This window comes from Erythrolamprus reginae, chromosome 3 (assembly GCF_031021105.1).
Source record: "Erythrolamprus reginae isolate rEryReg1 chromosome 3, rEryReg1.hap1, whole genome shotgun sequence".
NCBI classification, from domain to species: Eukaryota; Metazoa; Chordata; class Lepidosauria; order Squamata; family Dipsadidae; genus Erythrolamprus; species Erythrolamprus reginae.
This window is the reverse complement of record NC_091952.1, coordinates 50,331,515-50,359,019: the sequence shown is the minus strand read 5'-3', so window position 1 is coordinate 50,359,019 and position 27,505 is coordinate 50,331,515. Positions and strand designations below refer to the sequence as shown.

Here is a 27,505-nt window from a genome sequence, read left to right as displayed (position 1 = left end):
AAGCAGAATGCCGCGCTTGGCAGTTCTGAGCAGGATTCCCCCTCATCAGAAGCCATTCAAGCAGGAGACTTCAAGCAGAGTCGGCGTGGGTGTATGTATCTGCAAGCCGTTTCAGGGAGCTCCCCGCCATACCTATGTACGTGCGTCAGGGAGCTTCCCTGCCTTTAAAAAACGACTTGCATGGCATGGCGGCAGAGATGAAGAGAGATATGCACCCCACTGAATGTTACCCCCTCATGTTCCGGCAATGACACAATGGTGAGGGGGGAAAACGGGCAACCATGAATGCATTTTCCTTAGATTTTTAATTTTTTTTTTAAAAAAAGGCAACCCTCCAAGGATTCCCTCCCCTCGCCGCCTTCTCCCTTTTTTCCCGCCAAGGATCGCATCCCCCTCCTCCCGGTCTCCAGCTTCTCATTCTTACCCTCACCCTCTCCCCCCACCTCTTTCTCTCCCCCCCTCCTTTTTTTGGCGCCGTTTTTTTCCCGCCACGTCGAGCCTCTTCAGCAGTCCATTCTGACGGAGAGGCCCGGCGCGGGCTGGCAACTGCGGCAGGGATTGGCCGAGGCAGCGCCAGTGGGCGGAGTCTTTCCTTGACTGGGAGACCTGCCCGCCGGCTCTCCCCGGCTCCACCCCGGCTCTGTAGCTCCCTCCCACTTTTACTACAGGCGGCTGTGAAGCCGGGCCGCCGCGCCACACGGGAGGGAGCAGGCTGGCCCGGCACGACCCCGCCCGCAGCTCCCGCCCGTGCCTAGGAGACGGCAGTTGTGCCGCCGCCGCTGCTGCCGCCGTCGCCTCCTCCTCCTCCGAGACATTGCCGCTGCTGCCAGCCCCGGCCTGCCTGGAACACGCGGACGGGGCGGGGATGTTGCTCTCCAAGATCAACTCGCTAGCCCACCTCTGTTCGACGCCCGGCGGGGACCTGCACCCCGTCAAGCCGCTGCCAGGTCAGGTGAAACGAGGACGGGGGAAGGAAGAAGGGGAGGCGGGAGCCTGGAATCCCCCCACCGTCGGGAATGGATGGTCGGTGGATGGATGACCTGGAAATACCTCGCTTTAAGAAACTGGATCGGGGTGGGCTGCCTCTCCTCCCCACCTCCCTTTGCTTTGTTTTGAGGAGGATGCGTGAGGGGGGGCGGCGGCAAGGACGTGTCTGACAGGCTTTTTCAATGATCTCCCCTTCTTTCTGTTTGTAGGGAAGGAAAAGGAATCCCTGGAGAAGCTGTACCAAGTGGGGCCGCTGCTCGGCAGCGGAGGCTTCGGGTCTGTCTACTCGGGCACCAGGCTTGCAGATGGAGCTCCGGTGAGTGAGTGGATGGGTTTTCTAGTAGTGGAGGCAGCCTCCATCGTTCCCTATTTTTAATTTTTTTTGCCCTTCCCGCCTACCCAGCAAACTCCTTTATTTTCTGCTATTAATTTTTAATCTTACCCCTTTTGTATTTGAAGGTGGCCATCAAGCATGTGTCCCGGGACCGGGTTTCTGAATGGGGAGAACTGGTAAGTTGTGGGGGAAAGGGAGAGGAATGTAAACATGCCTGGGATAAACATAGATCCACCCTAAGATAAAATACAGGAAATAGTATAAGAGCAGTTTAGATGGACCAGGAGGTCTTTTTCTGCCATCAATCTTCTATGTTTCTATGCTTATTTGTTTCTTAAAAGGATCTTCACAATCAGCTAGTGCATGTTGAGGTTCAAATTGTCCTCCTTCTCACCGCAATTGTCTCCCCCCCCCCCTTTCCCATTCTTTATATGCAGCCTGGCGGAACGAGGGTGCCCATGGAGATTTTGCTCCTAAAAAAAGTCGGCTCTGGATTTCGAGGGGTGATCCGGCTGCTGGATTGGTTCGAAAGGCCAGACAGTTTCGTTTTGGTTTTGGAGAGGCCGGATCCTGTTCAAGATCTCTTTGACTTCATCACGGAGCGAGGGGCTCTTCCTGAGGATTTGGCGCGTAGCTTTTTCCGTCAGGTGTTGGAAGCGGTTCGACATTGCCACAGTTGTGGTGTCCTGCACCGGGATATCAAAGATGAGAATATCTTGATTGACTTGAGCAGTGGAGAGCTCAAACTTATAGACTTTGGATCTGGGGCATTGCTCAAGGACACAGTGTACACGGACTTTGATGGTGAGTGTTCTTAGTTTTCATTCAGTACTGAGCCAGGGAGTTTCATTTCTGAAACATGGTGTTCCTTAGGCTGTGTTTTAGGTAACTTCACAGCAATAGAACAAGTTCTTCCTGTGATTTTAATGATTTGTCTTTTCTTTGATTCTCATAAACCATTCCCTTCATAAAATTGCTCTTGCCCAGAGAACTAATGCCTATTTGTGGCTAACCTACTGCTGATGAGATTGTTTTCCTATTAAATCCGATGGGGTCACAACCTTACTTAAAAATGTGGAAAGGAAATGCCTTGGGGGAAAATCTATTGTAGATTGTTTTCAAGTTATGATTACTAATTCACCTGCTAGATATAATGGATGAATGCTAAGATGCATGTAAAATATTCCTGCAATAGTGTTTATGCTTTAATGGTAGCCTAAATACAAGTCCAAATAAAAATATAGAGGTCGTGCAATTTAGCTCTGAAGTAAGACTGAAGAGAGGTTTTTGTGTTGTGTCCTTCCCTGTGATGTCTGAATATGAAGCTTAGTGGAAAAGCTGTATTTGCAGACTCACTAAATTAATCATTTCAATAGGGAAGCTGCATTTTGTAGGGCATGACTGTTGTGAAATTTGATCTAGGAGCGAACAGTTTAAAATAACCTCACATTAGGGCTAGAAATGCAAATAAATGTCTTTTGAAAGCAAGCCTGTAGTGATAGAGGTTTGAACATTAATATTAGAATAGAAATATGATCTGCTTGTGCATTCAAACCGTTCCCACAAAACAAAACAAACGTGCGTTGCTAACAGACTCGTAGAACCGTTTACTTCAAAAATCACTGCTGGCTTGCAGCTTGTTTGTGTTTTTTGGTCTGGGTTCCCAAATGGCACGCGCTGCTTTGAATTTTTTGTTTTGTTTTTAACTTAACGGTTAATACCCAGGATGGGTTTGCTGCCTCCTTTCAGGCGCTTTCCCAAGCTTCCAGTGCCCCCTTGTGGATTATGAGGCATCTTTTTACAACTCAAAGTTTGTAAACAACAGTCACGTGGATGGAAACCAGGCAAGCAGCTCTGACCTCAGTATCCTTGCTTCCTGCCAAGAGCGGGAGGAGGAGGGAGAGAGATCAGGTGCTACAACAAAGACATCTAGGCAAGAGGTTTCTGGCATTGCGTTTACAAGCTGCAGTCTCTTTAAGATATAGGCAAATAGTATAAAAGTTCTTTTAAAGATGAAATACACACAAACCTTTTCATGGTTGAAAATTAGATCTTTTTAAAATTCTTATGCCACTTGATTAGTGACCATAGAGGCTGTCTAAATGTATACCTCTCTATATCGTAACTATAAGATTTAAGAGTACTTGTGTCTGAATTCTGTAGGTTTTTTTTTTCCTGACCATCTATTATGTGTTTTCAGGCACTCGCGTTTATAGTCCTCCAGAATGGATCAGATATCACAGATATCATGGCAGATCTGCTGCTGTCTGGTCACTCGGGGTATTACTCTATGATATGGTGTGTGGGGATATTCCTTTTGAGCATGATGAAGAGATTATAAAAGGCCAGGTCTATTTTCGTCAAAGGATTTCTTCAGGTAAGTGTTAATTTGGAGTGAGTGAAATTCTGTCTGGAATGCTGATTACAAATAACTTGTTTTATATATAATATAAGCAGTAAGCAATAATTGCAAATGCTACTGTCACATAAAGCAACATCTTAGGATTTAAATTTTTGATAACTGCTTTTAGCCAAGATTTAGAAGCTAGCACTCCTGAAAATGCTTAAGAAATTTTGATTTTGCATAACCTTGACAAAGTAATAAAGCATGGATGAATGATGTTTTGGCTTCCAACAGTTTCAGCTTTGTAAAGCAATCTCATATGGAGATTTTGCAGCAGCATTCATAATGTTTCATATTGTAGATTATCTTATCAGTGGACCTTTGCTAATTTTGTTCTTTCTTTTGTAGAATGTCAACATCTTATTAAGTCGTGTTTGGCTCTAAGGCCTTCTGACAGGCCATCCTTTGAAGATCTTCTGAATCATTCTTGGATGCAAGATGTTCTCCTGCCTCAGGAAACAGCTGAAATTCACTTACACAGTCTAATTCAAGAATCTAGCAAATAGGGTGTCTCATCCTTCTGAGGAGCAAAACAAAATTTTGCCGTATTTGATCTGGTGGAGTGAAGACTTTTATAGAAATGTGACTCATCTTTTTCCAGACACAGGCTTTCGAAGTCTGAAGAAACCCATTTCTTGTGGGAGAGTGGACTTGCTGTTTGGGAGCCTGGCTTATAAGTCTTCTCATCACTAGATGAATTGGACAAGCCGAATCCTAGAATATGAAATGAGTGGTGCAAAGAACTAGAGATGTTTGGTACAAGGGAAGGGAGGGAGTTAATGATTTGGACCGGCTACCTGCCTTCACTGTGTTACTACTACCATGTTCTGAGTGCCTTCAATTGCAAACTGAGCTGTGTTGGGGGAAAATACTTGAACATTCCTTCACTGCTGATTTCACACAGATTCACCTGTCTTAAAATTTATTCCAGTTTCAAAAGAACTACTTTGGAATGAAGGAGATAATATTAGCAACCCTGATTGCTATCCAGAATAAACTCTGTGTTTGCTTTTGCTGCCTTTTGAACATGAAGGCATTCTCTAGTGCACAAACAATGCAACTGTAAACTGTAAATTTGTACAGAATACAAGAACAAAAATTGGTGTACAGAAGATTGTAGTTATAATATTTTTACTTCAGCGTTTTTAATTTATTTCTAGGGTTTTAAAAATTGAATATCCTAACTGGTAGGATTTTATTTATTTTATTTATGAATCATGCAAATTCTTGGCATACACCTCACTGCTATAGCTGTTGACCTGTTCTGCTATGTTGCTCATACTTCTGTTTCTTATTCTAATCCCTCTGGTTATCTTCTGCCTTTTTTGTTTGATATCTTGCTTCTGTATTGAACAGTTGACTGCCCTTCCCCATCACCTGTACATATTTCCAACTGTTGCTGTTCAGCCTCTCCAAATGTTTGAAACTTTTTAACTGGTTTTGATGGGGAGGATATGTATAGGTAGCATGTATATATAGTGCTGTACTTCGAAAGGGGGCAAGATGTTCCGGACTTCAACACTGTCAAAACTTGTTTAAGTAATTTGATGTGTAGTCTGCTGTTTTTTTTTTAAAATAGTTAATACTGTACAGGGAATTCAGAAATGCTATTTTTTTTATACATGCTGTTTTAAATAAAAATGGAATCACTTGATTTAATCAGTCTACTGGATATTTAATGGTTATATGTCTCACATTCAGTTGTATATAAACTTTTACTCTATAGTAAATTACTGTCATCCCTCTGACTATAAACTCCGAGCAAAAAATGTTTGCTTGTGATGACATTTCAGATATAAATTGCTTTTGCTACCAATATTTAGTTTCTACTGCAATATCTCACCCTATTCATGAAATCCAACCTGATATCTACACTGCAGTATTTCTTTGAGTTTAAGACTATCGGAGCTTACCAATTTTTCTTTTTCTCTACCAATTCTTGTAGAGAATATTGACCCTGCATGGTCAATATCAGATGAGTGGCAGAAGGAATAATAGTATCGAAGAAAAGCTTTGGACAGCCCAGTATTATACTACCAAACAGAAGCTAATTTCTGCAGTTTATCTGCTGCTCAGCAGCAGATGGAAAGACAATGGTTCCCAGTAGAAAAATAACAGGAAAATTGTATCCAAAGCCAAATGATAGATTAGTATTCTTGTTTTCAATAAATGAATTATCTTATAAACGGACATTCAAATAAGTCATATACATGGTTAGGACTAGTCCCATTAAATAATTGTTAAAGTTGGTTGTGAAACATGCCTAAACTATGTAGTAAGAATATATTTAAGAAATCTTTATTTTGGGATATATTATTTAAACAAGAAACTTGGAAATTCTTTATCTTCATTATTTGAAGCTGCTCTTTTTTGCTATTTATTCTAAAACACATCAGGAATTCTGAATATGGATGTTGGTTGTGGTTCAGAATTCCTATAATGCTTGACTTTGTTCCCCATTTTTAAACCATTGGCAATATTTACATTCCAACAAATTTTGGACAGAATTATAGCATCCCAGAAAACATGGTTTTCTTTGCTGGGTTAACTGATTGGCCAGTTAATCACATTACAGCCTTACAGGAAACACTTAATTATTTTCTAAATAGAAAGCAAAATGCAACTTTTTCAATTTCTTGTTTTTCCATTTAGACAGTATTTGGGTACTTTAAAGCAGTGTTTCCCAACCTTGGCAACTTGAAGATATCTGGACTTCAACTCCCAGAATTCCCCAGCCAGCATTTGCTGGCTGGGGAATTCTGGGAGTTGAAGTCCAAATATCTTCAAGTTGCCAAGGTTGGGAAACACTGCTTTAAAGCACCACTTGGTATTACCATATTTTTCAAAGTATAAGACGCACCTCACCCACAAAAGAGGTGGGAATATCAGTCCGTCTAATACACCGAATCCATCCATTTTTGACCTCCCAAAGTCCCATCCCCTGCATCCCATTTTTGCAAAAAATGGGCCCATTTTATCACAAAAAGGATGGACAGAAGGTCTGGAAAACCTGCAGAGAGCTCCTGTGAAAAAACAGGCAAAAACTGAGTCATTTTTGCCATTCCCCAGCACCTGGGAGCTCAATGCAGGCTTCCCAGACCCTTTTTGCCCACCCCATTTTTGCGAAAAAATGTGCAAAAGATGGAGTGTTTTTGCCTTCTAATTATTCTATCTAGCATGACTGGAGGAGGAATTATGGGAGCTGAAGTCCACAAGTCTTAAAGCCGGCAAGTTTGAAGTTTGTAATAGCAATAGCATTTAGATTTATACTGCTTCATAGTGCTTTTACAACCTCTAAGCAGTTTACAGAATCAGCATATTGCCCCCAACAATCTGGGTCCTCATTTTACCCAGCTTGGAAGGATGGAAGGCTGAGTTAACCTTGAGCCGGTGGTGAGATTTGAACTGCTGAACTACAGCTAGCAGTTAGCTGAAGTAGCCTGCAATGCCGCACTCTAAACACTCTGCCACATTTTACAACATAGTTGTAAAAAGTATACATGGTTGTAAAAAGTATTCTGTTGCCCTGGTATTTTATTACCGGTAAATAATATTCTACTATACCATTTGGTTCAGAATACTTTTTTCCTTGTCCTCTAAAATCTAGATGCATCTTATAACTCTGAAAAATGATACTCCTAGTTCTCAGAATTTAACATCATTTTTATTTAGAAATATTCTTAATGTGCCATTTGAAGTTCTGAATAAATTCTTACTAGAGTTGACTACTTAGTACAGTGGTTCTCAACCTGGGGGTCGGGACCGTTTCACAGGGGTCACCTAAGGCCATGGGAAAAGACAAATTTCCCATTGTGTTAGGAACTAAAGCTTCTATTCTGGTGCCTTGGAACCTATTTTTACAATCCGACCAATCAGGCTTTTACAGTGGGGGTGACCCTCTGAACGTCCTGCCAACCATCTTAAAGATCTGTTGGCAGAACTGGCACTAGACTTATGGTTGGGGGTCACCACAACATGAGCAACTATATTAAGGGGTCATGGCATTAGAAAGGTTGAGAACCACTGCTCTAACAGTAAGAGCTCTGAATCAAATGACAGAATAAATCAATATTCCCTGCCATCTTCCTTCTCTAAATTGCATCCAGACAGATTTTAGTTATGATTATAGCCTATATTGCAGTGGTAAATGATAATTGAAATTTGAATGTACATATCCTTAAAATAAAAAACAAAATAAAACTATATGCATTAGCAATGAAGAGTAATGTTCTTTCCTACACTCAATATGGATGAAATCTAGTATTTATATACACATTTAAGCTTATAATAATTTAAGTCTACTTTTGTCTCAATACATGTAAATGCTGGTTAAGGGCATCTTCCTACAGTGCAGACAAAAGCAAACCCAGGAAATCAAGATGTACAAAAGCAGATTAATTTATAGTAACTTCCTTCTATGTCTCATTTCTTTTTATTATTAAGATTATGGCCATCTGGGAGATTTTGTATGAATAAACAACATGTGTTCTTCGGACTTCCGATTCATTTTGGCAATACCAGCTACAGTATTTGAACTGCATGTTATGTAAAATGTGCAAAGGTTTACATCAGCTAGATCGAGGAATATTAATTCCCATGGGTCTGTGTTAAGGTTGCTTACAGAAAATGTACAATAAATATTGTACATGGCTGTCACGCTGTATTGCCCGAAAGGCTTTCTAGAGTAGTTTGCTAGGCACCTACATTTTGTTATCTTTTGATACTGAGCAAAACTTTGAAACACCTTTTGCATTTGTTTTATTTCTATTGCTATATTATTTGTTTAAATCAACTTTGCCTTTTATCATTCTTGGATTTTCTTCTGATGCCATTTTTATCCTCTGCTGCTTTAATAGGCTGACGGCAATATATAAGAAATTCTCCTTGATAATATGATAGAGGAAAGTAGATATATATAGTATCTTTAACAGGTGTCATGGAGTATACAGTATTTGAATATCAACCCTGTCAAGCACTTTAGCTATCTCTGTTTCAGAATTCAACCAGGCTGGCTACAGGATTGCCTGCTTCATTATGGAGAAATTACCAGGCATTCACTGTAAATCAAATTGTCTTGGGTGGACCAACTTAAGTCTGTCTCCCTTAGAGAGGCCAATAATGGGCATTAGACTAGTCTGCCAGAATAATGATTTAAGCTAGTGATGGCGAACCTTTTTTCCCTAAGGTGCCAAAAGAGCATGCATGTTGTTGTTGTTGTTGTTGTTGTTGTTGTTATTATTATTATTATTATTATTATTATTATTATTATTTATTGGATTTGTATGCCGCCCCTCTCCGTAGACTTGTGTGTGCTATCAGTCTTCTGAGAGGGGCGGCATACAAATCAAATTAATAATAATAATAATAATAATAATAATAATAATAATAATAATAACAACAACAACAACAACAACAACAACAATCATGAATCCACGAGTGCCCACATCCATAATTCAATGCCTAGGGAGGCCAAAAACAGCTCTCCCCCAGGAGACCCTCTGAAGGCTGGAAATGGCCTGTTTCCCAACTTCTGGTGGGCCCAGTAGGCTCCTGTCTCACCCTCCCCGGGCTCCAAAGGCTTCCTGGAGCCAGGGGAGGGTAAAAATGCTGTCCCCTCCAGAGGCTCTCTGGAAGCCAAAAACACCCTCCCAGACCCTCTGTGCAATCCAAAATTCAGCTGGCCAGCACACACATACAAGTTGGAGATGATGATAATAATAATAATAATAATAATAATAATAATAATAATAATAATAATAATAATAATAATAATTGCTATTATTATTATTATTATTATTATTATTATTATTATTATTATTATTATTATTTAGATTTGTATGCCACCTCTCTTTGAAAACTCGGGGCGGCTCACAGCAATAATAAAGAATGTACAAATCCAAAATTTAAAAACACAATTTAAAAAACCCTTATAATAAAATAACCACACAACCCATCCATACATAAACCAAAATAGTTAGGGGAGGCGTGCGTAAGTGCACCAGTGTGCCTTCCGTCCCCTGTCCAATTGTCTCTCCTTATCTCATTTATCTTTTCTTCCTTTCATATATGTTCACCTATACTTTTATATCTTTTCTTCCATTCTCTTCTTTACTTATATTATTACATATCTTTCTCTTCAATGTGTATTATGTATTGGACAAAATAAATAAATAAATAAAATAAAAAATAAAAAGGTGTCAATTTCCCCATCCCTGGCGGCAAAAGTGAGTTTTCAACGATTTACGAAAGGCGAGGAGGGTGTGGGCAGTTCTGATCTCCAGGGGGAATTGGTTCCAGAGGGCCATTTCTTAGGACCCGGAGAAGGCCAACTCTGTGGGACCTAATCGGCCACAGGGATTCGTGCAGCAGAAGACGGTCCCGGAGGTATTCTGGTCCGATGCCATGTAGGGCTTTATAGGTCATAACCAACACTTTGAATTGTGACCAGAAACTGATCGGCAGCCAGTGCAGGCCACTAGGGCAACAGTTCACGTGTCAGCAGATATGGCTCCACATGCCACCTGCGGCATCTGTGCCATAGGTTCACCATCACTGATCTAAGCCGTGCAAAAAGGTTGCTATTCATGTTCTCCATTCTCAGATCACAAACTAGCTGCTCTAAGGTAAATACCAAGTCCAATGTGTACCCATCCAGCATATGATTGGTGATACGGCTTAAGGCAGACTTATGGTTGTCATAGCAAGCAAGAACCTAACCCCTTCCCAACCAGCCCCCAAGACATAGGTAACCCAGGCACATAGTTGGAGTAGTTGATTAAGGCTGAGGATCTTAGGGAGAAAACTAGCTGAGCAGAATATACTGAGTAGAATATGGTACATTAGGACTTACCAGCACTTATCTTCATAGCAATAGCACTGAGACTTACCATATACTGCTTCACAGTGTTTAGAGCCCTCTCTAAGCTGTTTACAGAGTCAGCATATTGCCCCCAACAATCTGGGTCCTCATTTTACTGACCTCGAAAGGATAGAAGGCTGAGTCAATCTCGAACCTAATGAGATTTGAATTGCCAAATTGCAGGCAGCTGGAAGTGAGCAGAAGTAGTCTGCAGTACTGCATTCTAACTACTATGCCACCACAGCTCATAGAAGATCTCACATCAACCACTGGTGAATCAATGACCTGGTCACCATCAGATTCTTACAGATTATTAAAACCAATTTTCCTCTTTACCTTGGAATTAAGATTGGTATGCAACAAAATCCCAATGAGGCAGATTTCCATTTCTCCAACAGCAGTTTATTTGGAACAAGATTTACATAGAGGTCCCAAAGATGCTTTTCAAAAGGCAACTGAAGGGGGGAGCTGTGCGCACATGTGTATGAGCGCTAGCCTGCCTCTCACCAAGTTGAGTTGTTGCATGCATGCAAACATGCATTGGTTGCCGATCAGTTTCCGGTCACAATTCAAAGTGTTGGTTATGACCTATAAAGCCCTTCATGGCACCGGACCAGATTATCTCAGGGACCGCCTGCTGCTGCACAAATCCCAGCGACCAATTAGGTCCCACAGAGTGGGCCTTCTCCGGGTCCCGTCAACTAAACAATGTCGTTTGGCGGGACCCAGGGGAAGAGCCTTCTCTGTGGCGGCCCCGGCCCTTTGGAACCAACTCCCCCCAGAGATTAGAATTGCCCCCACCCTCCTTGCCTTTCGTAAGCTTCTTAAAACCCACCTCTGCCGTCAGGCATGGGGGAACTGAGATATTCTTTCCCCCTAGGCCTTACAATTTATGCATGGTATGTTTGTATGTATGTTTGGTTTTATAATAAGAGGTTTTTTAGTTGTTTAGTATTGGATTGTTACATGCTGTTTTTTATCAGTTGTTAGCCGCCCCGTGTCTGCCGAGAGGGGTGGCATACAAATCCAATTAATAATAATAATAATAATAATAATAATAATAATAATGATGATGATGATGATGATGATGCATGCCAGCCAGCTGCTCACACTGCCCAGATCCCCTCTTGCCCTCCCCCCACCAGGCTACCCATCCACAAAGATTGGGGACTGTTTGTCACCAAAAAACCACCCCTCTTTGACACAAAGATTTGGAGACATTCCCCAAATTCCCTAATTGCACTACAAACACAACGATTTAACACAAATAGACTTCACTGAAGACAATGTTGCAAAAGCACTACATGACCTAAAACCTTCCCTATCAATCAGGCCTGATGGTCTATGTGCATACTTTCTAAAAAAAAACCTCTCCACGGCCATGGCTGAATCACTAAGCATAATCTTTAAAAAATCATTCAGGACCAGTTCACTACTAAAACTATGGTCACTAGCTACGGCCATCCCCATCTTCAAAAACGAAGATCCCAATCTAGTTGAAAACTGCAGACCAATTTCTCTGTGCTGGGTCACGTGTAAGTCATGGAATCAATCATAAACCAATCAATTACCCTTCATCGAGAAACTAACAATTTACTCTCTGATGAACAATTCAATTTCAGGAAAAAATTATCTTATAACTTGCAACTCCTTCACTGCAAAAACATATGGATAACACATCTCCAACAAGGCAAATCAACAGACGCAATTTACATAGACTTCTGTAAAGCCTTCGACTCAGTGATTCAAGATAAACTACTTCTAAAACTGAATTCCTAGGGCATCTCAGGATCCCTACATGACTGGATAACCTATCAAACAGACAACAAGTTGTCAAAATAGGGAGCGCCATATCTAATTCTGTTCCTGTTAACAGCGGCGTACCACAAGGCAGCGTACTAGGACCAACACTCTTCATACACTATAGAAATGATCTTTGCAACCACATTACAAGCAACTGTGTTCTCTTCGCTAACAATGTAAAACACTTCAACACCACCGACAACACAGCTACCCTCCAAAAAGACCTTAACTTTGTGTCAGAATGGTCAAACATCTGGCAACTCCAAATCTCAACCAAAAAATGTTCTGTCCTACACATTGGCAAAAAGAATCCAAACATCAAATACAAGTTGGATAAACAAGACTTTACAGACAACCCTCACTCCGTAAAAGACCTTGGAATACTCATACTGAATGACCTAAGTGCCAAAGCCCACTGCAACATCACAAAAAAGGCTTCAAGAGTTGTTAACCTAATCCTACGTAGCTTCTTCTCCATTGATATCACTCTACAAACCAAAGCATACGAAACTTTCTTGAATACAGCTCATCTGTCTGGAACCCACAACACATTTCGGACATAAATACAGAAGAAAGCATCCAGAGATACTTTACGAGAAGAGTCCTCCATTCCTCCACTCGCAACAGAATACCATACACAACCAGACTCAAAATCCTAGACTTAGAAAGCCTTAAACATGACTTATGCATAACCCATAAAATCATCTGCTACATCTTTCCTGTCAACGACTACTTCAGCTTCAACAACAACAATACACGAGCGCATAACAGATACAAACTCAGAGTTAACCGCTCCAAACTTGACTGTAGAAAATATGACTTCAGCAACCGAGTTGTTAATGCATGGCACTCACTCCTGGACTCTATTATTTCATCACCAAACCTCCAAAACTTTACTCTTAGATTATCCACTGTTGACCTCACCCGATTCCTAAAAGGTCAGTAAGAGGTGTGCATGAGTGCATCAGCGTGCCTATGTCCCTGTCCTAGTTTCTCTTTTATTAGTACTAATATCATATATATAAACAATTGTATTTCTTTGTATACTACCAATACATATTTGACAGAATGAATAAATAAAAATAAATAAATAAAATAACTGTTGTCCTACTTCACCTGGGATTTTCTCTCTGCAGAAAGGAAAAGGCGGCATAATTCCCAAATCTATTCCTAGTTCCTCCCAGTTAAAACATAGCTCATTCAATAGTACCTTTAGTTTCATATACAATATAAATATAGTAGGGTATTAAGGACAATTAGATCTAAGTCCTTTCTCTTCATAAACATATCCAAGTTCCAGACCTTTTAGTAATGTTTAAAAAGCAAACAAATCTCTGTAAGAATTACACTCCTGGGCTGTGCTTCACTTTTTCTTTGGGTAGATGCCAGCAGAGCTTGAATAATGATTGGTTCAAATCTAGTCACACCCCTGCTACTTGAGCAATGTGAGAATATGTACCAGCACACAGCCAGTCCTTTGTAAAGACAGTCTTTGAAGAAATCTCGGGAAGTATGTGAGAACAAAATGCAGACCTCCATAGTCGACCCTCCTCCACAGAAAATAAATAAAAACTACTGCTTTGTTTCCTCATACTACCTATGTTAACTTGCTATTAAGGCAATAGATTATTATGGTTCATCGCACAGCCAGATATATAGATTGGATTTTGGCATTCTAACCCACCTGTCGAGTTCTTTCGTGCAGAATGCGGCCGCGAGAGCTATCGTGGGGCTTCCTAGATTCGCCCACGTTTCTACAACACTCCGTGGCCTGCACTGGCTGCCGATCGCTTTCCGGTCACAATTCAAAGTGTTGGTAATGACCTTTAAAGCCCTTCATGGCATTGGACCAGAGTACCTCCGGAACCGCCTTCTACTGCACGAATCCCAGCGGCTGATAAGGTCCCACAGAGTTGGCCTTCTCCGGGTCCCGTCGACCAAACAATGTCATTTGGTGGGCCCCAAGGGAAAAGCCTTCTCTGTGGCGGCCCTGGCCCTCTGGAATCAACCCTCCCCAGAGATTAGAACGGCTCCCACCCTCCTTGTCTTTTGCAAGTTACTCAAGACCCACCTATATCGCCAAGCATGGGGGAATTAAGACATCTCCCCCAGGCTTTCTTATATTTTATGTTTGGTATGTATGCACTGTATGGTTTTTAAATTGTTGGGTTTTTTTATATAATTTTATTATCAGATTTGTTCCATTGTTATACTGTTTTTTATTACTGTTGTGAGCTGCCCCGAGTCTTCAGAGAGGGGTTGCACACAAATCTAATAAATTGAATTGAATTGAATTGAATTCTTCCCAAGGATGTGGAATAGGCAGATGTTGACATTTGATGGTGTTTGAGATGTCACCGGATGTAAGCTGTTCTGAGTAAAGCTGCCTTTTGCAGTTAACCGATGATAAATTTGTCAATAAAGATGGTGTTCAAGTGGTGCTTCCATTGTTCTGAGATTGCACCCAAGGCACCGATTATTATTACTGCTACTACCTTTGCTTTTTTCTTTCCTCCCACAGTCATTTTATTTTTATTTTCAGGTCTTTATATGTTGTTATCTTCTCCAATTCCTTCTCTTCTATTCTGCTGTCTCCAGGTACTATCATGTCCACTATCCAGACTTTTTTGTCTTTCTTATAGATAATTGTTAAGTCTGGGGAGTTATGTGGCAGGTGCCTGTCTATTTGAATTTTAAAGTCCCAGAACAATTTAGCTTTTTAATTTTCTATGACTGTCTCTATTTTATGGTCCTAGTTCTTCCTTGCAAGCAAATTGCACCACCTGCTGCCCACTTATAGGAAACATAAACTATTTCTCTTTGGTATGATTTTTTTTTTTTCAACAATAATAAATTTTAGTGGAATTTTTTAAGGGGATCAAGTTTTGGTTTTGGTTTTTTTTTAAGTGGAGGACACTAGATAGGTCACTCTGGGGAGAAGGAAGACTCATTTATTTGTTTTTGTTGCTACTTCATAACTGTAATTTTGCTAGTGTTATGAATCGTAATGTAAATATCTAACATGCAGGATGTATTTTCATTGTTACAAATGGAACATAATTAAAGCATAGTGATTAATCACAAAAACAATATGCAATTATATATTGTAAAACATTTATTTGTAATTAAAAATAAATGAAATTTTGTCTTCAAGCATGGTGTACCATGGGTAACAGTCTTAATATAACAACATAAACTACATTGCTACATTCTGGGACAGTATGCATAAAAAGCCAATATCAGTGTGAAGATTGAGATTGCTTTTTTCTCACCAGATCAGAAATTCTCGGGGCAGTCTTTGCAAGAGCACAACGAATATCATCTTATAGTAAATTCTCTCAATGATCAATTTTTGCTTACATATGGTTTACTATACAAAATACATGTTTTGTAACATTACAGTATTCTAATCTTAGGATTTACATGTTATTTTCATCAGATAATAATACTGAAGAATTATCCATATTTGGGGCAGTACGCTACAGAAAAAAAAATAGAATGAGTAGAAATTTTCTGTGACATTAACAGCAATGAAGAAGAGATGAATTTTAACACTACTGCCCTGAATATAGTATACAAGCAATATTGAAATCAATATTGTATAAAGCTATACAATGAATAGCTTTAAACTGACATTTTATTCAAATGTCACATTATTAAAACATTCTCATCTTTGTATAATTAACAGAAAAATGGAATAGCCAAGATAAATATATACCTCAAAATGTATTTACTGTATTTCCTTACTAACAGCCAACAAGAATTAAGCAGTGCAAGATTTCTCTCTCTCTCTAAGACAATCCCCTCATGCCCAAACCCACCAAATGTTAAAGATGTTGTAAGTCTATGCAGAGGCTGACCGGACTAGATTGGGATTTAAGGGATAATTTTAGAACTTTCTTTTTTAAAAAAATATTCTTTATTAAAGTAATGTTAACGAAGTAAAAACCATAAAAATAGCAAGGATATACCTTGTTAATTCTATACGCCTCCATCCAAAATACATACATGTTTGGGGGGAAGGTTCAGAATGTACATTTAAGTGAATACGCTGAATAATGTTGGATCACAACCAGGTCTTTTGATAATTGACATCGAGCCAGATGAGCTGGGTGCGTCTGGGCATGGTTGGCCTGTGTGACTGTCAGAGGAGTCGGACAATGAGGAGGAGGGAGAGATAGAGTATGAGGGTCCTGCAGAGGCTATAGAACCCCCAACTAGGGGTTTTGTCTGGGTCTGATGAGGAAGAGGAGGTGAGGGACCCTATCCTGCATGCCAAAGTGAGAAGGATGCGGGGAGGCAAGAGCAGTTAGAAGGAGGACTTAAGTACAGCTGTGTGCAATCTATGATACCAAGGTGTATAAAATAATCTAACACAACATCAACTTACAAACCATATCATTAATAGATTTTTTTTTGCCTCATGAGAGCCCTGCCAGAGCATGCTAAAATACAATACACTGCCTGCTTTTTATTTGTTCAAGTTAAGGAAATAATCAGTTACTGTCCAAAAGAGTTGGAAGCACTGATTGTCACTGACCTATTTCAGTGCCTTAAAGTTTCAATAACTTCAAAAAGAAGTTGGGCTGCATTCTGTATTTAATTTTAAAAAATTAAGGCACTAATACAGATGAATGACTACTACTTTTTATACTTTGGGATAGTAATCAGATGATGATGATCAAATCACACCAATGACCTCACACTTACAAAACCCAAACCACAGAATATCTTTGTGCAAACTAGTGGAATGAACTAATGGAATAAGTAAAAATTCAGTATATCAGATTAGGAAAGGCAGTATTATGCCACTTTCTATGAAGTAAAAAAACGTGTTATTTAAAATATTTAGTATTGTTCCATACTCCCAGAAAGAATCCAAGAAAAAAAGTGAAACAGCTGCACTTAATTTTCAAAACATACATTCCTAACTTATAAGGTATAGTTTACCTAGCTAAATTACCTTACCTAGCATCCACTCCATTCCATGTAACTGTGTCCAATAATTCAGAGCATTGGGCAAAACAAAACTGAGAAAAGGATTGCCATATAGTTAGATTTAATACTATTGAAGTACAAAAAAAAGGCAAATGTTGTTTCTGTGTTACCTGAGCACTACTTCCACTCAAAAGTGATAGGGAAAAAACCTCTTGCTGTTCTCAATTCCTTGGCAACATCATATTTACTTTCCAGTTAAATGTTCTTCCTTATTTTATCACTTTTGAGGAAGACTTTGGGATTTAAAAAAACAAACCAAATGATTAACCTCATACCTTGTGTTTTGCCATTAAGTGCTAATCTTGCAAGTGGAAAAAAGAAGTGCAAAAGGGAGGAAGCCTTGGGGCGGCAACAGAAAAGGCACCACCAGCTTGCGCTGCCTGCCTCGCTCAGTGGTGTATTTGGAGAAATGGACCTGCTTTTCCTTAAAAATCTACCTCCCCCCATACCCCAAAAGACCCTCCTGCTGCAGCTGGAGCTCAAAAAACCTCCAGGGGAAGCAGTAATTCCCCATTGATACTTCCCTTAGCAAAGCACACACACGGTGGTCAAAAGCAGCAGTCTGGGGTCGCCTTCAGGTAGGGGCTAGGTGGAAGGAAGGAGACGGGAGGCAGTGGCTTACCTGCATGACTATCTCATTGGGTAACTGCGTAACGAGGAAAAGCTCCAGGACCTGCCCATTGGACACCACTTTCTTGGTGCTCTCTGTGTCGTAATAGAAAAGATTGCAGTAATAGCGCTGCTGTTTTGCTCAGCATTAAACCCTCCATCTTACACCGGCCCTGCCATTGCCCTGGGAATTGATCCTACAATGGGGTGGAGTGAAGGAGGGGACACACTCACACACGTGAAGCCTCCTTTCTCCTCCTCCTCATGCCGGAGGGGAAGGAAGCCTTCTGCAAAAAAGAAAAGAAAAGAAAAGAGAGCATGCCTTTCACAGCCTCGGCTGTTGCTTGTTGATCTCGACAAGAGTTGCAGAGGAAGGTTCCACTCCAGAGCAAGCCCAACGACAGAGGGGGGGGGGGGGAGAAGGTGTGGCTGCACATGCAAAGCGGGGGGGGGGAGTGCCCAGCGCTGAGTCAAAGTCTCCTAATAAAATTTGTTTCTCTTCCAGTTCCTAACACTATGGGAACTTTGTCTTTTCCCATGGTCTTAGGAAATGTTTGTTCAACCCCCAAAAGGGTCGCGACCCCCAGGTTGAGAACCACTGATCTAAATTAAGCATTCAGCAGTAAAATACAGTGATACCTCGTCTTACAAACACCTCATCATACAAACTTTTCGAGATACAAACCCAGGGTTTAAGATTTTTTTGCCTCTTCTTAGAAACTATTTTCACCTTACAGACCCACCGCCGCTGGGATGCCCTGCCTCTGGACTTCCATTGCAAGCGAAGCACTCATTTTTGCGCTGCTGGGATTCCCCCGAGGCCTCCCCTCCATGGGAAACCCCACCTCCGGACTCCCGTGTTTTTGTGATGTTGCAGGGGAATCCCAGCAGGAGAATCCCAGCAGTGCAAAAATGGGTGCTTTGCTGGCAACGGAAGTCCGGAGGTGGGGTTTCCCAGCGAGGGGAGCCTCAGTGAAATCGCAGCATCGCAAAAACACAGAGGTCCGGGGGTGGGGTTTTGAGGACTTTGGTGTTTTTGCAATGCTGCGATTTCACTGATGCTCCCTTCGCTGGGAAACCCCACCTCCAGACTTCCATTGCCAGCGAAGCGCTCATTTTTGCAATGCTGGGATTTCCCTGCAGCATTGCAAAAACACAGAAGTCCGGAGGTGGGGTTTCCCATGGAGGTGAGCCTCAGGGGAATCCCAGCAGTGCAAAAACGGGCGCTTCAGCAGGGAAAAGGGGTGAATTTTGGGCCTGCATGCATTAATCGCTTTTCCATTGATTACTATGGGAGACATTGTTTAGTCTTACAAACTTTTCACCTTAAGAACCTCATCCCGGAACCAATTAAGTTTGTAAGACAACGTATCACTATTCCCATTGTGTCTTAAATACAGGTGTTGTGGTCTGTCTGTATCCTGCACAGCTGGTCACGGATCCAATTGTTGCCTGGTACCCTAGGCCTGTATCTGTACCTGGCACCCAATTCTGATAGCGGAGACGTCAGAGAGGATGTGATGTCAGAGGCTGAAAGCCAACCAGGGCCTTCTGCACCTTCCGAGGTACACAAGTGACTGAGAAGAGGAGGAGCCTTTTCTTGATGCTAGGGTACGCAGAGTTGCCAGAAGGCATGAGTGGCTAAGCAAGAGGAGGTCTCTGCATGAATAGATCTCTAGAACAATTGGCTATGCCCTTAGGCTATTTAAGGTTGAGCCACATGCGGAAGTTAACTTTCATTATGTTCCAGATGTCCGTTCGGATTTCTCTCTTGGGATATTATTATTTCAATGATGAACTACAAACTGGGGAGTTGGGCTCATTATCTCTGGGCTTCATGCCAACTCAGAGTGAATCAGTTAATGAGAGCTGTGTCATCAAAGAAAATATCCCTGAATTTTGGTGTCTGTTTTGGACTCTAATTAGCATCTGGCACCAAACAGACTTATTTCTTGCTTTCTTGCTGGGTTTCTAAATCCAAACCTCCCTGCTCCTAAAATATTAGAATTACACTTTTAAATCTTTAAAAATCAGTGTGTGGGGGCCTATTTCTTGGGAGGCTCATCACTGGGCCAGTACAACAGGTAGTCATTGAGTCGTTGGAGAGGGGCAGCATACAAATCCAATTAAACTAAACTTACAATCACAATTTAGCCCCCACATTTGGTTGCTAAGTGAGGCATCTGTTAAGTTAATTTTGCCCCATTTTATGACTTTTCTTGCCACAATTGTTATGTGAATCATTGCAGTTGTTAAGTTAGTAAAATGTTGTGTGAATCTTGCTTCCCCACTGACTTCGTGTGCCAGAAGGTAGCAAAAGGTGCCCCAAGCATCTGAATTTTGATCACATCATCATGGGGGTGTTACAATGATTGTAACTCACTTTTCACAGTGCGCTGTAACTTTGAACGGTCACTAAATGGACTGCTGTAAACCAATGAGTACTTGTATATATACACATCAAAATGTTTTACCCATTATTAGATTTTTTTTCCTCCACCAAATCTCTTCTTAATTTTTCAGAAACACGTCTAATATGATTATAGGCTGAAAACAGAATGGTCATCCTGCCCATAATTTATCCTCAATGATACAAACAAGCCCAGAGACCTAAGTACAGTAATTATGAAATATATCTTTATTAAATACATTTAGATCAACCCAATAAGATAATGAAGTAAAACAATGCAAAGCATTACATATATTGGTTCTGAACTTAGTATATATTATCGCCTGCCATGTTTCTGACAATCACCCTAATTTCATTGTTCTGAATAGGCAAAGGCATTGGATAGCTAATAGATAGGAATATATTAATTCCCCCTTTTTTTTGATATGCTAGACATTGTGCATAATTGCATAGCATAGTATTTTGATAGCTACCACTGAACTCTCTTGGCACTTGCACCGAGTCTAAACTTAGGAGGTTCAGTCACAGATGTCTTCCTTTGCCTCAGTGACAATCTCCCTGCACGTTTTCTTTCAATAAGCAACAAACCGTATGTTAAAACAAAACAAAGCCAAAAACAATCCACAGGAATCCTACTGGCCAATCCAAACCATTCTAAAGGACTGACTGAAAATGTAGATTTGTACCAAAGCCTGCTAGTCAAGACTACAATGAATATGTTGGCTGCATCATAAAAGATCACCCAAACAAAGTATACATAAAAACCTGCAGTTTTTCTCTGATGGACACAATATAAATAATAGAAACATATAAAATAAGTTATAAAAGCCAAAAATATTGCTGTATAATAGCAATATGGAATAATCCAGGCTAGGTTTTTCACTTTAATCTTTTCTACTTCAATTAATGCAAATCTTAGGTGTTGAAACTCAAAGATAAGATACATATTGGTCATTAAGATCATGTACACACCAGCAACAACTGATCCTGCTCTTGGTGTTATGCCACAGATGCCATCACCAAACAGGGAAATGATTGTGCTTGTATCAATAGCAGCCTGAAAAAAGAAAAAATAGGATCACTTTCACATAATATGGAAAAAAATTACCAGAGGTAGATAAAGAAATCTAGGGAAAAAAATAAATGTTAGTATAAAAAACCACGAGTTGCAGAATTGTTTTATATGCATTCTACTGTTCAATGTTTTCCCAAATTTATGCCTTTCAACAGCACTATTTCATACCTTGTATGATAACCAATGTGATCCAATCTATTTGGGGAATCTGCCTCTAGGAAGGTATTTAATGAATTGTTTCATCACTGTAAGGTAGGTTTTAATTATGACCAATAAGCTACCATTGGTTGCTATATGTTAAATCTAACAATGATGATTTAAAAACACCAGGAGATGCACAACCTTTTATCAAAACCAAACAAATCACGTTATGGCTCAGCTCAATATATGAATATGCTATTCCTCTATAGGTTTTAAAATTGTGATCTTTACTTGTATTATTTTTTCCACAAATGAAGGAGAATATACGTGTCCCAGGAATATGTTGTAGGATCCAATCTGGGTCGAACAGCAGGACCAGAGAGTTCATCTTCTGAGCTTTCGGACTCGTGTTGGAGACCATCCTCAGGGAACTTCTCTCTACCAGTGTGTATCATTATTTTTTCACAATACAAACAAGTTTTCTCAATCATATGCCTTTAGATTTGAGACTTTAATGTCCAGAATTTCCAGCCAGTAATATTTTGAAGTAACGAAGTTACATTTTCAATAAAACTAGGAAGGCATCATGTTGGAAAAGGCTTGCATAGCAGAAGGGCTGATACTATCATTGCCGTTACGTTGCATCAGATTGTGCCCATACTAGATATGTAGTAGGAAGAAATCTCATTAGTTGTCCCTGGAGATTCTCTGACACTTATTTATTTATTTATTTATTTAGTCAAGTATGTATTGGTAGTATAAAAGATATAACAATGTTTATATACATAATATTGGTACTAATAATAGAGAAACATTAGGACAGGGACAGTAGGCATGCTGGTCCAGTGATGCACGCCCCTTACTGACCTCTTAGGAATTGGGAGAGGTCACCAATGGATAGTCTTAAGGGTAAAGTTTGGGGGTTAGCTGATGGTACTACAAAGTCAGGTAATGAGTTCCATGCATTAACTACTTGGTTGCTAAAGTCGTATTTCCTACAGTTGAGTTTGGAGTGATTTACTTTGAGTTTGTATCTGTTATGTGCCCATGTATTGTTATGGTTGAAGTTGAAGTAGTCGTTGACAGGAAGGACATTGTAGCAGATGATTACCTTTTGGTCCTGCTATCCTGCATGATGTAGTTGTTGGTAGGTCTATTAGATTAGCCCATTCCCACTGAGGAATACAGCTGGATTTCAGAGGGAGGCTGGGATTTTCCCCCAAAATCTGGTGGGCAATTGAGCTAAAGCTTTAGTTGCAACCTAGAATGGGCAAATGGAACAGGTTTCAACCTGATTGCCTTTGTGTGGTCTCTCCTCCTGTGTTGACCTTCGTCAACTTGAGGAGCTTTGAGAGATGAAGCAAAAGAAAAGATGTCTGGAGAGCCACTGTAGGAAAATGAAAGGTGAATCTGCCCAAGCAAAAGTAAAAACCTACATTATGGCTTACATTGTGGGGAAAAAGGGCAGTGAACAATTGCTATTTCTCCATGTTTTACACTTGCTGATAGTTGTCCAACAGCCCTGTTTAAGGAGACTTGGTCCCTACTGGGGAGATATGGGCTTCAAGAACATCTGCAGGGCTGTTGTGAAGAATATGCTCACTATATATGTATAAAATGCCTCAGATCCACTCAGAATTTGGGCAAATTGGTCTGCATAAAGCCAGCTGAGATGCTCGAAGCAAGATCTTGTATGATTATCTAGAGGCAGAACTTCTAAACACAGGCCATTACTTATTATAAATCCAAACCTACAAGCATAGCACATACATTTAAACCATTTGCCCACCAGATTTCATAAGTGCATGAGGACAAAAAAAAAACCCAAGACAAAAAATAAGTTACACGAATACTTCTGTTATGTTTTGTCATTATCCAAGATACTAATATGACACTTTCTCTTTTTTGTTCCAAGTGTACTTTCCTGAATATTCTTGGCAATTTTCTTTCTAGACTCAACTCAGAAAGAATGTATAGAAGGATTATACAGTACTTCTGCTCATTCCTGATACTTAGTTGTTAGCCAGAATTATACGATCTATAAGTTGTTTACATCAAGCTCTTATTGTTGACATGTGAATTAAACAAATAGATCATACAGGTTGAAAGCTATCCTAACTAAATCAATGTTAAGCACTGTATACCGTATAAGACGCACCTAGATTTTAGAGGTGGAAAACAAGGAAAAATGTATTCTGAGCAAAATGATGCAGTATTTATTTATTTATTACATTTGTATGCCGCTCCTCTCCGCAGACTCGGGGCAGCTAACAGCAGTAAAAAAAGACAAATATAATAAATCTAATATAAAAAGTAATTTAAAAAACCCCAATTTAAGAGACCAATCATACATACAGACATACCATTCATAAATTTTATAAGCCTAGGGGGAAGGGAATATCTCAATTCCCCCATGCCTGACGACAGAGGTGGGTTTTAAAGAGCTTACGAAAGGCAAGGAGGGTAGGCACAACCCTGATATCCGGGGGACGTTGGTTTCAGAGGGTCAGGGCCGCCACAGAGAAGGCTCTTCCCCTGGGTCCCGCCAAACAACATTGTTTAGTCGATGAGACCCGGAGAAGGCCAACTCTGTGGGACCTAACCGGTTGCTGGGATTCATGCAGCAGAAGACGGTCCCAGAGATATTCTGGTCCGATGCCATGAAGGGCTTTATAGATCATAACCAACACTTATATGTTATTTAATAAAATACCAGTGTAGCAAAATATTTTTTACAAACATGTATACTTTTTAAAACCATGGATACTTTTTACAAATTTAAAACTTGACAGCTTTAAGACTTGTGGACCAACTCCCAAAATTCCTCCTCCAGTCATGCTAGCTCAGGAATGGGAGTTGAAGTCCACAAGTCTTAAAGTTGCCAGGTTTGAAGACCCTTGCACCCCTAATCCCTAATCTAGGGATCTTCAAACCTGGCAACTTTAAGACTAATATCCCTTACAATGGTTCTCACTCTAGTATTATTCTTATGCAGATGTCCATTGGTTTCCTTCATTCCAGAATTTTTACTGATTTATGTATATGTGCTTTCATTAATTTCTTGCAAAATTAAAATTAACTTTTTTCTCACCATGGTAAATCTGATACTGTTAACAAAAACCCATTATTTATCAGGTCCTAGGCATTTTTCCCTTTTTGGATTACTCAATTGCTGGATAATAGAACCAGAACACCATCCTTACATCCTTTCTGTAAAGGAAGAGAAAAGTTATAAAGTGAAAAATCAGATGATCAGTTCTGGCACACAATCATTAAATGTGACATCATGTGACCAAATCTTGCAACGTCTTGTCAGCTATTCCATTCACCTTTATTATTATTATTATTTTTTCAAATTTACTCTGGGCTGCTAACTGCATAATAAACATGAAAAAACATTAAAATCATTGGATGTAAAATGGCAGAGAAGATAAAGTAAAACCATTAATGCAAGAGAGAGAAAGAGTGAGGTGGATACACAAAGAGGGGAGAGAGGGGATTAGCTTTTATTTAGTCAACCACCTCCAGTATGAAACTCTATTGGGACACTTAAGTTATTTTGAAGAACCAGGTGTTAAGGTTCTTACGGAAAGTCAGGAGGCTGGGAACCAATCTCACTTCAGGGGCTAAGATGTTCCTAAGGGTAGGAGCCACAGCCAAGAAGATTCTTCTGGACCCCACCAGTCAAAATTTCTTGACGGACAGGATCCACAGTATGCCCTCTCTGCTGGCAGAGATGGGGTGGGCCAGTCCCACTGAGGTGAGATGGTTCCAGAAGTGAGTTCCCGCCGATGCACTACTCCGATAGTGGCCTACAGGTTGCGCAATTTGCGCACGATGGCTCCGATGCCGTCTGTGCGCAGCGCCATCTTTTTCCTTAATTTTTGGTACCGTCCCTGTCCTATTGTGTTTTTTTGTTACTTTTTATCATTACTAATGTTTTATTTGTACAAATTACCACCCTATAATTATTTGACTAAATAAATGAATAAATAAATAATAATAAAATAAAATAAATAAACAAATTCCGAGCTTTTATTTCTTTCCTAATGGGTTTACACACATTATTTGCTTTTACATTGATTCCTATGGGAAAACTTGCTTCTACTTAAGAACATTTCTACTTAAGAACCTTGTCACAGAACTAATTAAATTCTTAAGTAGAGGTATCACTGTACATCCAAAGCAAACCAGCAACCAGTACAGTTTGTGGAACATTGGTGTGACATGAGCTACAATAGGGGTCCTAAGGACTGCCTGCACCACCTCACTTTGCTAATCTGAAGCCAGCAATGAAGGTCACAAATAGCAATCATGTGACCCACAGGATGCTGCAATCTCGTAATTGCATGCCAGTTGCCAAGTGCCCAAATTACAATCATCTGACTGCAGGGACATTATAATGGCCACAATTTCAAGAACTGGTTTTAAATCTCCTTGTGCAGTACCATTGTCACTTTGAACAGCCACTGGACAAGTGGTTGCTAAGTGAGGACTGGCTGTATATTTACATCTTACACAACAAATTAAGAAACATTTTATTTACTTATTTGGGTTTATACACTGCTCTATGCCCCAAAAGATACTGTGCAGATTATATATCCTCTAACACAGTGGTTCTCAACCTGGGGGTCGGGACTTCTTTGGGGGTCGAACAACCATTTCATAGGGGTCACCTAAGACCATGGGAAAGACAAATTTCCCATGGTGTCAGGAACTAAAGTTTCTATTCAGATGCCTTGGAACATATTTTTACAACCCAATCAATCAGGCATTTGCAGTGGGGGTGTCCCTCTGACCTTCCTGTAATCAGCTTAAAGCTCTGTTGGGAGAATTGGCACTAGACTTATGGTTGGGGGTCACCACAACATGAAGAACTGTATTAAGCAGTTGCGGCATTAGAAAGGTTGAGAACCACTGCTTTAACAGTAAGCTTCCAAATGATTTGAATAACCTCAGTGCTCTTCCCAATCAAAACTTCACACCGAACAATCAAAACCCAGAGTTTGTTAAATGAAAACAGTATGGATAATATGCAGTTTGTAGTGGATCTGGCTGATTTGAATAAAGACAGATAATACTTCTGTCATTTGATATGAAAAGACCTTTTTGATAAAATTCAGACATAATATATATGCCGGATAAAATTTTATTTTTCAAAGGATTTATAAAATAGATATGGGACATGGCCACTAGATTGAAGATAAAACTCAATTATTGGGGTTTTTTTCCCCATATCTACAAGCAGACTTCACCTTTATTTAATATAATAAACAGTCTTCAATTCTAAACTTTTCTATCTCTCACATATTATTGTCTACTCAAGCTTTTCCATCTCTAGACTATATGTATGTACAGTATATACTGCTCAAAAAAATAAAGGGAACACTCAAAGAACACATCCTAGATCTGAATGAATGAAATATTCTCATTGAATACTTTGTTCTGTACAAAGTTGAATGTGCACAACAGCATGTGAAAGTGATTGTCAATCCGTGTTGCTTCTTAAGTGGACAGTTTGATTTCACAGAAGTTTGATTTACTTGGAGTTATATTGTGTTATTTAAGTGTTCCCTTTATTGTTATTTTTTTGAGAAGTGTACATTCAAATGCGACTACATAGCCAAATAACCGGCACTTTTTCGTTTTTTCTTTTTTAAAAAAAACTCAAGAGCTTCCTGAATGCTCAAATCGATACCTTCTGTGAGCGACCTTTCGGTGGACCTGTTTTGATACACAATTTTTTTCTCTTCCCGCGCCTGGTTTTTGACAGTTAAACCGCCTTTCCCGCTTCCCCTTCCCTTGGAGCGCATGTGATTCGCCCCCCCCCCACCTCTCCCCTCCATGCAACACCCCCCCTCCGCCCCCCCCCCCCCCGCGCTCCC

General features: G+C 40.2%; 3 protein-coding genes across 3 annotated transcripts in view; 2 read left to right on the top strand and 1 right to left on the bottom strand.

The window, feature by feature from the left end:
• The window catches only part of FKBP5 (FKBP prolyl isomerase 5), a 1,202,894-nt gene that overhangs the window by 507,557 nt on the left and 667,832 nt on the right, over positions 1-27,505 (top strand). The window lies entirely within an intron of this gene.
• On the top strand, positions 59-5,379 carry PIM1 (Pim-1 proto-oncogene, serine/threonine kinase). Its single transcript, XM_070748869.1, has 7 exons — positions 59-91; positions 669-947; positions 1,197-1,303; positions 1,447-1,497; positions 1,759-2,125; positions 3,522-3,698; positions 4,074-5,379. The coding sequence occupies exons 2-7, from the start codon at positions 866-868 to the stop codon at positions 4,229-4,231; spliced, it is 942 nt and encodes a 313-aa protein (XP_070604970.1). The 5' UTR covers positions 59-91; positions 669-865; the 3' UTR covers positions 4,232-5,379.
• Positions 20,665-27,405, bottom strand: TMEM217 (transmembrane protein 217). The gene is made up of 3 exons (XM_070748868.1): positions 27,319-27,405; positions 24,712-24,830; positions 20,665-21,461 (listed from the first exon to the last, which is right to left on the bottom strand). The coding sequence occupies exons 2-3, from the start codon at positions 24,712-24,714 to the stop codon at positions 20,874-20,876; spliced, it is 591 nt and encodes a 196-aa protein (XP_070604969.1). The 5' UTR covers positions 24,715-24,830; positions 27,319-27,405; the 3' UTR covers positions 20,665-20,873.

What these genes read in the sequence shown, in the direction of transcription:
- PIM1 (XM_070748869.1), top strand. Translation starts at nt 866, where the DNA reads ATGTTGCTCTCCAAGATCAACTCGCTAGCCCACCTCTGTTCGACGCCC. An exon ending in GGCTTGCAGATGGAGCTCCG is followed by an intron (nt 1,304 to 1,446) that starts GTGAGTGAGTGG and finishes TTGTATTTGAAG; the next exon opens with GTGGCCATCAAGCATGTGTC. An exon ending in TTTCTGAATGGGGAGAACTG is followed by an intron (nt 1,498 to 1,758) that starts GTAAGTTGTGGG and finishes CTTTATATGCAG; the next exon opens with CCTGGCGGAACGAGGGTGCC.